The 13,973-nt window shown below is 41.3% G+C and overlaps 1 protein-coding gene across 1 annotated transcript; it reads left to right on the forward strand.

Moving 5' to 3' along the window:
- Nucleotides 1-598: 598 nt before the first annotated feature.
- Nucleotides 599-12,007, forward strand: ATP6AP2 (ATPase H+ transporting accessory protein 2). Its single transcript, XM_079327132.1, has 9 exons — nt 599-756; nt 3,037-3,167; nt 5,333-5,455; nt 6,775-6,870; nt 7,047-7,184; nt 7,488-7,541; nt 8,858-9,007; nt 10,030-10,149; nt 10,949-12,007. The coding sequence occupies exons 1-9, from the start codon at nt 678-680 to the stop codon at nt 11,138-11,140; spliced, it is 1,083 nt and encodes a 360-aa protein (XP_079183258.1). The 5' UTR covers nt 599-677; the 3' UTR covers nt 11,141-12,007.
- Nucleotides 12,008-13,973: the final 1,966 nt, after the last annotated feature.

Consider the following 13,973-nt stretch of genomic DNA (forward strand, 5'->3'; position numbering starts at 1 on the left):
TATTAAACATACACTGACCAAAGTGAACCACCTGCCTGTTCCTAGCGCTGGCAGTGACAGCTGACGTGAGCATGGCTGGGGGAGTCACTGAATTTGTTACTGCGGATGCTCTCAACAAAATTTAAGGAAGAAGCCACTGAAGGCGGGGGCACAGACAAGGGGACAGAGCACAACGCCAGGGACAGGACAGGGACACAACGGAGCCCTCACGGCCCACATGCCAAACTCCCCTCGCCACACGGCTGCCGAGAGAGCGGACCGGCGTCTTGCTCTCTGAATGGTGAATTCCGCTGTCAATCACAGCGTTGCCCCGCCCCATGATGTCAGGCAAAGCCCGTACCCCTCGCGCTCCGATTGGCTGAATCTGCTGTCAATTGGCTCCGCCTCCTCGCTTCTCCCTCTGGTTTTTACAGAGCGGGGTGGAAAATGGTGCAGGACCCTCTCGCGATTTGATTGGCCACATGGGAACGCCACTCAAATGAAGACCCCGCCCCCGGTGGGACAGCTGACTGCTCAGCCCTGCGACAGGAACGGCGCTGATCCGGCGATTGGTCAACTCCGCCGAGGCCCGCCCACACATCCTGAATAACGCCCGTCTATTGGCTGCGGCCGCTGTCCGTCAGGCGGCGGGCGGGGCGCTTGCTGTGTGTGTCGGTGGCGCGGCCCGGCGGCAGCTGATGGCGGCCATGGGGCGGTGCGGCGGCGCCGGCCGGGCTCTGGGGCTGGCGACAGTGCTGGCAGCGGCCTGTGTCGCCGGTGAGTGAGCGGGGAGGGGATCGGAGAGCGGGGAGGGGATCAGAGAGCGGGGAGGGCCGCCTGGCGCTGCAGGGGGAGATTGCGGGAAAGGGGCTGGGCCGCAGTGCTGAGGAGGAGGAAGGTGGAAGGGGAAGGTGAGGGGACTGTTTGTGTCTGTGGGCGCCGGGCTCAGGAGCCAGGGGTGGGAGCGGGGCTGTCACTGTGCTGCAGTTCCCTGCCCCCTCTCCCTTATCCACCTCCAGAGACGGTGCTCGAACCTTTTATCCTGTCCTTTCAATCCGAGGGCTGCTTTATATTAAATTATAAGTTTCTATAATTTTGTGTCAATTCGTTGTATAAAATTATTTTATAATTATATCACAAAATTATGTATAAATGCATATATATAAATAAGCTTAGATAATATATTGTGTATTTTTACAGTGCATATATATGGATATATAATGTTACTTCATTGAATTAATTTATGCTGTACACAGATTATATTAAAATCCAGTTCTATAAGCTGAGAATAGGTTTTCCAGGGAAGTGATGGAGCCACCACCCCTAAGGTATTTCAGCGGGGTCTGGATCTGGCACTGGGTGATCTGGTTTAGTGGTTTTGGGATTACAGTGGCAGTGCTGGGTTGATGGTTGGACTTGATGGTCTTAGAGGTCTCTTCCAACTCTGATCATTCTGTTATTTTGTTCAAATTTTCATGTTTGCTGAGCTGTTTCTGTGGTCACTGTAGCCTCTCTGTTACCCTTACTTAAAGATGTTTGTCTGGAAGCATTTCTGCCCTTCAAAATGTGGGTTGATCCACCATTAAAATTGGTATCAGGCCACCCAAGGTGCACATCAATATAAATAAATTCTTGAATCTGCTGCATGAATATCACTTGGTTTGACCTCTTTCCTTCCTTTTGCTGCTCTCCCCAGCCTACATCTCAGAACTTTGTCCTTTGGTGTGTTTACCATAACATAACTCAGATTTACTGTCAACAGTTATATACATGATCATGAGCCAGGCTTTGGAACAGCATCTTCAAGGTCACATTAGTTAAATTAATATTAGGGAAGTTTTTAGCTGCACAACACATCAGTTTACTAATGCATTGTTTTTGTAAATAGCCTTTAGATTTGTAGAGGCCCTGGAAAACTACTGTATATCACTGCTTGGATTGGTAACCAATTTTCAGTGAGCATATGAATAAATACTTCCATTTTCTTTGGACAGTTACATTATTAATGTAATTTTGAGGTATGCAGTCAGATTAATTGTATGATTAGAACTTGAACATACAGGCCTGCAAATAGTTATTACTCTATTACTTGATTTTCTTGTATCAAATCACTTTTCTGGTGGCAACCTACTCAGATTGCTCATTGGGGAGCATTGCCTGAAGTTTTGCATTGTGCATGTTACTGCTTATATACACCAAAGAAGTTTTAAAATTTATTTAGGTAAATTTTGATGTACACAGTATTGCAGCTGTGACTTTAAGATAGGAAGCCAGGTTGAAACAGCCCTTCTCTTACTTCTATGGAGTCCCTTCTGACTTTATTATGCAATAAATTACTGTCATCATAAAACAGCTTAGAAATGTGTTTTTAGTTAACTTTGCTATTCAAGGTAATGGGGAAGAGGGTGAAGGGGGATCCCAGGTGAGTGAAAATCCAGTGTTGCAGATTGTGGCTCCACACAATCAGCTCAGGTCCCTGTGCTGTAAGTAAGACAAGCAAGACAAACATCTCCTGGTGTCCTGAGCTGGAAGAGGCAGAGCAGGGACACCAGAGCTGTTCTGCAGGAGCTGGGTGGTCCTGCCAGTGCCTGGTTTAAGCCAGCACTGACAAATTCCACTGGACTTCCTGGCCCTGGGCTCAGTGGCTCTGGCTGTTGTCTGCATGAACAGAGGTGTTATGCCAAGCAGTCCTGGAAGCAAACAGAGCTGTGTTGGTGCTTTCTGAGCTTAACAGGATCTTGGAGTCAGCCTGACTCCACTGATAGTTCTCTCTCAGAGGTCTGAATTATAAGACTGCTTGTAGCTTGTTACACAGAACTGTGCTGTTTGAATAATTGTCCTGCTTTTGTTAATATGGATCTGTTCATTCTTAGTCATTGCTGTATGGAAACTTTATTTTGTATTCCAGAGCATTAAAATGATCAGCTCTCATTCCTGGCTTTCCATAAACATGATAGGCATGGGAGGGAGGAAGAAGGAATGAAAGCTCAAATATGGTCTTTCCCCTGTTATGCAGAGATTGCATGAGCTCTGACAGCTTTGTGTGTCTGTTTTTAGGTGTGTGTGGTGGTGAATTCAGTGTCCTACGATCACCTCAGTCGGTTGTTTTCCGAGATGGAAATTGGCCCATTCCGGGCGAGCGGATCCCAGATGTTGCTGCACTGACCATGGGCTTTTCTGTTGAAGAAGTATGTTCCAGGTCTTGATTGTGAAAGGCCTCTCAAGCTACAGACCTGCTCCCTCAAATGCAGATCTTCCTGTCATGTGCTGGAATATATAAAATATTGCCCTGTTTGTCTTGAGGAATGCATGACTTGACAGAGGTGGTTTCCAAGATAGAGCTGTGTGGGTCATATGAGCAGCCAGAGGCTGTGCTAGCTGGCTAATCTGAGTCACCAGCTATGGAAGGAAGCCTGAAGAGGCTTTCCAGTGCTGTTCCTCAGTTCCTCTGAGACCCAGCTCTGTGCTGTATCCCCCCCATCCATGGACACAGACTGAGAATCTGTGGAACCATTGTCACTTCTTGCACACAAGCTCTCAGTAGGGCTCTGCTCCTGAGTAATGTGAATATTGAGAAATGGCTTGGCAAGGCAGGCATTTTGTCAGGTCAGCAAGCCTGTCTGCTGAGCAGAGTTAGAACAAGGATGGTGGTTACTTAGGAAATAATCCAAAACCTTGGAAACACAATTTGTGGTAATGTTTCTCCACATTAAATATTTGAATACAAGTTCAGCAATGTTTAAAGTGGGATGTGTGAGCAGGAGCCCTTGAGTTGATTCCACCTTGCCTACTGATTTTTTTTGCTGGGTTTCAGCAGGGATGAGTGGCTGTTGAAGCACTAGATCAAAGTGTAATAGCCAGATATCTGGCAGTGTCTGTGCAGCCAGATACTGAAATCTGCAGGCTGAGGCATTCACAGTGCTGGTGAGGGCAGACATCACCTAGAGAAGAGATCTGGTAAAGCTGGTTTCAATGCAAGGCTGCTTAGCCTGTATTTTGGAATATGAAAATACCTTGCTGTCAATTAATTCTGCTTTTTTTTTTTTTGTCATGAAACTAGTAACAAACTTGTATGAGTAGTATGACTAAGGAGTTAATATTGATTATTTTAGCAGGAAAAACCAATATATTGAATGGTATTGTGTGTGTTGCATAAAGACACCCAGAATGTGGAGTTTGGCCTATTCTGTCCATTTGGTCATCCAGAGATTTGTCATGGTTATGATGGAATAAAGTATTCCAGTACTCTGTGCCTTTGCCAGCTTGGGATTCATTTGTTGTGATGGGTCTGTAGCATCCTTTAGAAATAGTTCTCTGTTACTATTAATTCCAGTCCTAGAACCAGGCAGGGAAGGAGGTATTTGAATAATTATTCACTTTGGCCCTGGAGCTGAGAATTGCTGAAAGCTGTCCCTGGGGCACAGATCACTGTGTGGGCAGATTCCAGCCCTGGTAAGGAGAGTTCTGCAGGGCCCAGGCACTTCTTTTACAGCTCACATGACAGCTGAGGTCTAGGAACATAAAGTGACCAGTGCAGCAAGACCACTGTAGAGAATTTGGAATTCTTGGTGCATTACATTGGGAATTCTCAGAAAGAGTCATTCAATATTCTTCCTTTGTTGAAGGAAAACAAAATCAAACCCCATTTTTGTCCCTGATGATGCTTTAAAGGGTTTTTCCTTTTTCTGATACAAACCATAAATCTAAAATGCAAATGAATTTGCTTTCAGAAAAAGAAAAAGGGCAGTTGTGTCAATTTTCAGAAATTACCTATCTGTTTGCCTTTATTCCAGACAGATGAATTTGTGTTTTGAGCCTGAATAAACCAGTCAGGTGGCCTCCACTGTGCTCTTACTGATTTGTAATTGTAGCAAGCTACTAAGAAATATTTTTATATTTCTGTGCAAATTTGTACATTTAATTTTAGTTGCCTGTTGTTTTGATTGACACATTCCTCTCTTCCCCTTCCTTTCCACCCTGTTTCTTTCCTGTACTGAAAATATCAAGATGTTAGTGATTTTTTTAAGTTCAGCCTTTGCTTAGTGAATACAGACTAAAGTGTTTGTAATTTGATTATGGGAAATAATTCTTTATGTGTCAATTATATATAATGTTTTCTTAGTGTAGACTTTGCTATAAGTTACTGGCATCTTTTAAACTAACACTTCCTTCATGGTTGACTGGCATTACTGAGGATGAAAGCAGTGTAGTATTAACTTACTTGCCCATGAAATTTCCAGTAGGCTATCCTGCACAGAGGCATTAACAAGATAAGAAGTTGTTTTGCTTTAATAGTGAGAAGCACTCTTCTCTTTGCCTGTGAAATACAACTTTTTTTCCTCTTTTGTACTAGGACCTCCCCTGGCCTGGGCTGGGCGTGGGTGATCTGTTTCACAGGCCACAAGCCACTGTGCTGGTGACAGTGAAGGGTGTGGACAAGTTGCCTGTGAAAGGGTTTTCTTACCCCATTGAGAATGTGAGTATCCACATTTGGAACTGTCATGTGATTCCTGGGACTTCTGTGGTCTAATGACAAGTACATGATTCTCTGCTGTAGTCCCTGATGTTCACTTATTTCCTACTTCACTTGAAGCTTGCATGGCCCCTAAACTGATGGAGCAATAATCTAGTCGGGTAGGAGGCCCTTGAGATCACCCTGGGCTTCTTGTGCTGAGTTCAGTTCAACATGCTTTGTTTGACCAAAGAATGTTCTCCTTGAAAGACAGCTAATTTTAATGTTTGTACCAATCCACTTCTTTCAAAATCAGAATTGTTAAGTGTTTTGCTTCAGCTGAGTGTGTGATAACATTTTATATGGAGTTGATTTTTTCATGTACTGTATTGCCCTCTAAGTGGTCTTTTGAGTTTTCCTCAAGTACTTGACTGTGGAGTACAGCACTTAGAGACACCATTCCATTACATTTGCATCAAGAAGAAATCAACACATATTACATTTAACTATCATTGTCTGTCTTTGCTAAGGCTTCTCAGGCTTGTTACAGCAATAGAGAATCCTTTAGGTTAGAAGGGAACTCTGAAAATCATCTCTCCAATGCCCTGATCAAGCAGGATCAGCCAGAGCAGGCTGACCAGCACTGTGTTCAGTCAGGATATGAGGAGCTCCACAAATGGAGACTCCATGATCTCTGGGCAACCTCTGCCAGTATTTCACCACCCTTGGAGTAAAAAATTTTTTTTCTGAAGTTAAAATTTCCTGGGTTTAAATCTATGCCACTGCCTCTTGTCGTAGGACACTTTAAGCAGTCAATGGAAATGTGCCATTCTGCATCTTTTTTTAATAAAACCCTCAAGTAAGTGTTAAAAAAAACTAACAGTTCTATTAGCTTGCCAGTAATAGCACTACACTATGCTAGCATTTCTTCTATTTTTAGTAGTTTTTTTAATATGTGTCCTGTTTTGTTTCAGCAGTTGGTCTTTCTGCTGGTATATTTTCACTCATCAGTTTTTGTGGTTCGTAACTTTCCATTTGCAGTAAGATTTGTTCTGTTTTGCATTGCTTTTATGTTGGTCTTGTTTTACTGATAAACAAGGCTATACTCTAAGCCTAAATAATCCTCTTAATTCACAGTCATGATCCCTTGGAGTTCTTAAGAATATATTGTGTCTGCCACATAAATAAAATGTCTGTTCATAGATACACAGATGATGTTTTGCTTTGCACATAGGTTCCTATTACTTATTATCACTTTGGAAATGTGCATACCCTTTACTTTTCTTTTTCAGTTAAGAGCAGTACTGTTTAACCCAAAGATCTGACTAGACTTTGTCTTCCAGGCTGTTCCTTTCAGTCTGGACAATGTTGCAAATGCCATCCACACTCTGTTCTCTGAGGAGACGCCCGTGGTGTTGCAGCTGGCCCCCAGTGAGGAAGTGAGTATTGCTTCACTCCTGGTTCCACCTGTCCCAGATAGAGAAACCTCTTTCCACTTGTGTGGCTGGAGCAAACCCACCTGATCCCATGAAATTCTTGGAGGTTGCCATCATGACTGTAGTTAGTGGCTGGAGCAGCTGAGCTGTGCAGTCAGTAACCAGTGGCTGTCCTGCAGAGGGTGTACATGGTGGGCAAGGCCAACGCCGTGTTTGAGGATCTCTCTGTCACCCTGCGCCAGCTGCGGAGCCGCCTCTTCCAGGACAGCTCCATCCTCAGCTCCCTCCCTCTCACCTCCCTCAGCAGGAACAACGAGGTAAAGCACATTCACCAGTGGGAACTCCTATGCTTTTGTTTTGTTTTGTTTTGTTTTTTTCTAATATTCGTAGTTAGCTTCTGATTTTCTCCTTTTCCTCTTTTTCTTCCCTCTTTCTTTGCTTAAGAGCCCACTCCTGTTTCTTTTTCCTCACTAAATTAACCAAGTTCAAACATTTTTTTCCTAAATAACTTTATTGAAAGAGTTATTTCCTTCTAGTCTGTTCTGTTACAAAATGCTTGCAACAAAACAAGGTGTTTGGCTTTTGTCAAAGGAAATACCTGTCTCTGCCTCTTCCCCCAGGTTGACTTGCTTTTTCTGTCAGAACTTCAAGTCCTACATGATATTGCAAGCCTGGTAAGGTGTTTTGATACATTTCCCCCTGTCTTCTCACAAACTTCAGAGATCTTTAAAGGTAGAGAAGCCACAGCCAGGATACCAGTGATACCTGTTCTAGTGTGTCATCAGCTGGTTCCATCAGTTTAAATAATGCATTCTATTTGTATTAGCCCCATCACTGCAATTGTGAATGGGAACCTTAATCATCATTAGCTTGTGTTGTGTTTGCTCAGAACAGAGGGAATTCTGAAATACTCAGTACTTTTTTTTGGTGTCTAACTTGAGAAGTATAATGGTAGTTAAGAACATGTGCTTTGCCCTGTCCACCACTTTACTTCAAATTTACTTCACTTTATGTGAAAAGACTGGAGTGACTTTTCTGCCATGAATAGTGATGGTGGTAGAAATGCTCAAATAGAGGGGTGAGCTTTTAATCCTGAGGATGTTTTTACTGAGAAGCTGCTGTCTTGTTGCTGTAGTTTAGAGTTGTTTTAGTGAGTCAGTGATATGTAGTATTTATGTTTCATTTTGGGTTTTTTTCTGTGTGTCCTTTAAGCTGCTGTCCTTAACTACTGAAGTGAAAGAAAGAGTAGTGGAAAAACTCAAAAATTCACATTGGGTCAAGGGCTAGTGGAGAGAAATGGGGCTGCTGCAAAAACGAGGTAGAACAATTTGGTTTTGTTTTGCAGGCTCTAAATGCTGCAATTTAAGTTGTTGGGAAGATGGGATTAAATTCCTTATTTTCAGAGACTGTTGTCTTGTGCAGACAAATATCAGTGCTGCTACTTCTCACCTGCAGAAATGCAAGAATGTCATTTCTCTCCTTTGAGATAATTTGGATTGTATTGGTTGGATTTTCTGACTATTGGAAGGTATCAAACTACTTTTGTACATGGACAGCACAAGGTAGAAGTTGCAACCTACTGAGCTTTGCCAGGGCCAGCTTCAAACAAGAAAATGATAGTATCTAAATCTTGTAGTTATGTGGTTTTTGTTTTCTCTTAGTTTTATTTTCATGGCAGTTAAAGAACAAGGATTGTGATGTCAATAAACATTTTATTTCTTTTTAGTACAGCTCTCTATTACACGTATCTAACCTCATGTTAGGAACAGATGCTACATAATGATCATCTGCTTTCTTCTGTAGAATTAAAAAAAGAAACAATTATGGACATCTTCTAGTTAAGTTGGCAAGAATTCCATTTCCTGATTATGGCAAATGACTGTAAAAAGTGAGGCTGGATTAGTCCAAGTAAATTGATTTTTGTGCAATGTGTTTTTAAAGTAACCTGTGTGTGAATTAACTTCTTTCTGTCCTCAATGTTGTGCCAAAGCTGTCTCGACACAAGCACTTAGCCAAAGATCACTCTCCAGACCTTTATTCCCTGGAACTGTCTGGTTTGGATGAGGTTGGAAAACGATATGGGGAGGACTCTCAGCAATTCAAGGATGCTTCTCAGATTCTTGTAGACTCTTTGCAAAAGGTATGCTGTCTACTTAAAGAATAAAATTCATGGTAATATTAAGAAAATAATTTTTATTTTGACTACAAAGTGGTGAGATATAATTTCATTAGTGCTGGCTTGACTCATGCTTGTTTTTGTTGTTTGGTTTTTAAAATGCTGTTGTTTAATTATAAATTGAATGTTATAATTTGCCTCTCTGGAAATTGTTGGCATGATTCTACAATGTGTTTAGATATTTTGAATAAAGGAGTAGGGGTGTATTGAAACCTTGTATCAACATTACTTGATATGTTTGTTTTTCTTAAACAAACACCTTGCATTTGAAAGCACCAGAATGTCTCACAAAAAGAGGGTTTTGGAAATGTGGAAATATCTTTATCCCAAGGTACAGTGGTTAGTTTGCCCTTGCCCACAAAGATATGTAAATTTCTAAGAGTTTAAAATAACTGCTGTTTGTCCATCATTGTGCTGAAGAAAGTAATTCTTCAGCAGGTCTTACATAATCATTAGTTAAATTTTTAGTTAGATGAGTCACTTTTGAGAGTTTCCAAAGTGTGATGAAAAAAATTCAAAACCATCAGTTTTTTAAGCCAAATACTTGTTTTCCCTAAGCATTGCTCTTTGGCCTCTTTGACCTTAAGCAAATGTATTTAAATAATAGACATATTAGCATTTGGACTAGATTAAAATATTCAGGTTCATCATTTCCCAGTGGGAGTTAAGGAACCTAAATATTTTGTTGTAACTCACAGACACATAATTAGGAAATGAGTTGACCTTTTGCAAAAGGGATAGAAGAGTAAGTTTCAGCCCAGAAATTAAGACTAAGCCACAGTCTGCTGAGCAGTGATTGGGGGTTTGAAAAAGACCTTGTAAATCAGGGGAAAGTTGACACTTAGTGCAATTCTAAAATAGTGTTAACTTTTATTGCTTTCCATAATTATTCTTGAAGCTGACATCTTTTGTTTTACTACATCTTGCTAACAAAACTCTGTTTAATTCCTGGCTACATTCTAATTAAACCACTTTTTCTTTTCCAGTTTGCAGATGAGATGTTCAATCTGTATGGTGGGAATGCAGTAGTAGAAGTGGTGGCTGTGAAGGAGTTTAACTCTCCCCTCTCAAGGAAGACTCGCTCCATTCTCCAGGCTTCACAGGTAGTAGAGTCACATTTTTTTCATCTCATTTATTGAAAGTGATCCAAAGTGTATTGGTTCACCTGAGTTGAACTTTTTTTTAAGGACTAAAATACTGGCTGTGACTTAGGTGTGGGTGCAGCTTACTTGTTTGTCTTGATTCTTCACTTTGTCGTTCACTAACTTCACTTGAGGAGGACTCTGGAGGTCATACAGTCCAACCTACTGCTCAAACCAGAACTAATTTAGGAGCTGGATCAAGTTGCTCAGGTTCTTGTCCAGCCAAATTCTTGGAAAGCCCATCCCTGGAAGTCCCCCAGCCTCTCTTGCTCCAAAGCATTAGCCACTTCCATGATGAAAACTTCTTCCCTTGTTACTTGTTAGGATTTGCCTTTCTGTGTTGTCTCCCCAGTGCATGCAAGTGCTGCCTCCCAGCTGTGTAAAAACACATTTTCTTTGGCTGGACTCCAGACACAGTCCTGGATGCAGTTGTCTTGTGTCATTCCAGAGGCACTGCTGGCTCCTGTTCCCCTGTCTCCCAGGAGCTCCAGTCCCTCTCTGCTGCTTCCCAGCTGCTCAGTCCCCAGCCTGTGCTGTCACCTGGCTTGTTCTGCCCCAGGTTCAGGAGTTTGGATTTCATTTTCCTGTCTCCTTGTTTTGCATTCCATTGATGCCACTCACATAATCACTTTTTTGCATTCTGTGCCCTTGCATCAGATTTGTCTGAACAAAAGTTCATCTCTTATTTAGGTTGCACAGACTTTGGATGGAGTCAAGATGTTTGGTGTGCTCTTTAAAGTAATATATATTTTCTTTTTTGCAGAGTAAAGAAAATCCATATAACCTTGCCTATCCATATAACTACAACTACTCTGTAATCTTCAACATTGTTCTGTGGATGATGATAGGTCTTGCTTTAGCTGTGATAGTTATCTCCTACAACCTCTGGAACATGGATCCTGGCTATGACAGCATTATTTATAGGATGACAAATCAGAAGATAAGAATGGATTGAACTGCACCGTGTTTCAGTGCAGGAGGATGATGAAGAGCAAGGTCTCCTTTAGCCTAAGTGGAAAACAAATGTTCTGACATGGTTAATTGTGGAAGTTTTTAAAGGTGTATTTATTTCTAAGTACTTTTCCCCCTTTCAAGACTATTTTAAATGTTAGTAGTAGCACCAGATGGGCTTTAGAAGTTGAAATCTGCTTGTTTAAAAAAAACAAAACAACACTCCCTGGGGTAATTGTTATTAAAGTGACATCATTCCATTTTTTTTTATCTTGTAACATGATTTTTGAAATGCCCTGTACTGCCTGTGCCTGTGCAAACCAGATAAACTGAAATTATGGTACAACATGTTTGAAACTTTTACACTCGAAGATCAAAAATTATAGCTAAATTGTTGTGTTGTATATTATGAACCAGCTGTAAATGTTTGATGTAAATATTTATAATGGTTATATGTAACTTCAGAGAGGAAAGTAAATATTCTTCAGTAAAATACTAAATATAGACATATTTCTATCAGCCTAGGACTCCAGTAGCACAAATGGCATTTTGATCTCATGTTGATGGCTCAGAGGTGAGCTGTACAGAAGCATCACCCCAGAACTTTAATGGTTGGGAGGTGAATAACACTGGTCTGTGCAGTGCAGTCTGTAAATCCTGAAGTAGCACCAGTCTGGTCATGGTCTAATGTCATGGACAGTTAAAATTTCCTGTTATGATGCTTCATGTCCCTTCCATTTGTGTTGATGTTATTATTATTAAAAAAATCTTTATCTTTTGGTGGTAAGAGTGGACCAACATTTATTATAGGATAATAAGGATTATAGTCCTGCTTCAGCCATTTAATAAAACAAAGAACAGTTGTTCTGGAGTGCCTTTATTCCTTGTGGCTTTGTAGATGTGGCTACTTCTGTTTAGGATTTGTTCAGCTGACCACGGCAGCTTTTGATGTGTGACAGTGGCCCTAAGACAGCAGCAGTTTAGTTTTAACTGTCCTTCAAAAGAAAGATTCTCTTGTGTGGATTTTCCTAAACCAAAGAGTGAGTGTAGTTAAAACAAGTGGTTGATCTCTGGTTTAGGTCTTTTTTAGAACTACCTCCTTAGAAACTCATTTGCTCTTGTGGTACAAGGAGATCTTCCCAACTTACAGCAGTGTGAGTGGAAACTACCTTTTTTACCATCTTACCCTCTAAAGTGCAAAACTTTCCCTGCTGTTAGGAGATAATTGTTCTACTCCCAGAAAAGATGTTCTCACTGAATTAGTCTCATTTACTGGGAATGTTTGAATTGGGGGCGTTGAAGTTGTGCATGTCTTGGAGATCCTGGACAGTGATTTAGGTTGAAATGAGCAAATTGCAGGTTTGCATGAGTCCAAGAAATCCAGTTCAGTGTATGTTACAATCACTTGAAATTGCTTTTAATGGCATTTAAAGTTGATCTGGATGATTGATACCAGGAGCTGGAAAGGAAGAGTTGTACTGGCAGTTTCTCTGTCAGGAATGTAATTATTGAACATTCTGTAACACCATGACAGAGTAGTTGAGGGAGGGCTCTCAGCCAGCTGTGAGAAGTAGGACACAGTGATTATGTCAATGATTATAATTAGATTTATTGCTAATACAGTATTTAAATATTCCCACTGTAGTATCTAAATAACAATTCTACCATCTCAAATAGTGGATTCAGAGGTTTGATCAGATAAGCAGTCCACTTCAAATACTGTTACAGAGTTTTACAGGAGCTGGTTGTTTAAAGGGACTGTGTACTTAATGGTAAGTATTTAACAGTTGTATTTTAATCAGTGTGAAGTTGGCAGTGTAGAATTTGTTTAAGTGCAGGACCTGCCACTGGGATGGTTTTTCCCAGCTGCTGGTGGAGGCTCTAAATTTACTTTTTAAAGCTGGTCTTAGACTACTTGGAAGGGTGAATTGCAATTCCCAGTTCTCCTGTTAGTACCACATTTGTTCCTTTTCATGGCTGTAGGTCTCCAGCTGGTACTAAAGGTGCTTTTGAGCACTGTCATGTGTGCTGTGTCCTTAATAACAAATGCTTTGTGCAGCATAGGCTGCATTTTGAACCATTCTACATCCCCTGTACTTTAGTTTGAGTTAGGAAAGCCAGACACACTTTATTATACACCAATATTGGTCCATAACTGGTAATCACAGGCAATTACAATTCTGATCACTGAGCCAGGAATAGCCTTTTCATACTTGGAATTAAGTTAATTAGAATGGAAGTGCCATCAACACCACTAGACCTGCTCTTGACTCTTCTCTGTAAAATTTAAATCACCCCAAGAATATAAATGGTAAAAAGATGTATGTGATATGGCAGAAATCATAGGTTTTGTGCACAGAGCTAAGAGAAAAGCAACAAAGCTGTCAGGTGAAGTTCTGTGAAGGAAGACAACAGGGAGAAGCCAAGGCTGGAAGGGGATGCAAGGAAAGTAACAGCTGGTATTGGGATCCTGTGTGCCCAAAGTGAGAAGGGCAGGAGGGTTGGTTTGCAATATTTGGCAGCAAGCAGCTTTCACCAGGCTGGGACAGGCTCCACAGAGTGCTGTCAGTGGGATTTAGGATGTAACTGCTGCAGGAGGAGTGATCTGATCACCAAAGACAGGTTTTCTTTGGGCAGCTTGGCCTCTGGCACAAAGGGTGATGTGTATTTAATTGGGGCTTCTTCAGACCTTGGTCTTATGTTGACTTTTGGCTTGGGGTGGACCTGAGCTATTCTCAAGAAGTGCTGAAATCTCTGAAGAAGGAGAGAATCCTGAGTCAGAATTGAAGACTGAGTGCTTCTTTTGATACTTAGGTTAAAAAGAAAAAATAAGCCAT

This window comes from Erithacus rubecula (genome assembly GCF_903797595.1).
Source record: "Erithacus rubecula genome assembly, chromosome: 1".
Taxonomy (NCBI): Eukaryota; Metazoa; Chordata; class Aves; order Passeriformes; family Muscicapidae; genus Erithacus; species Erithacus rubecula.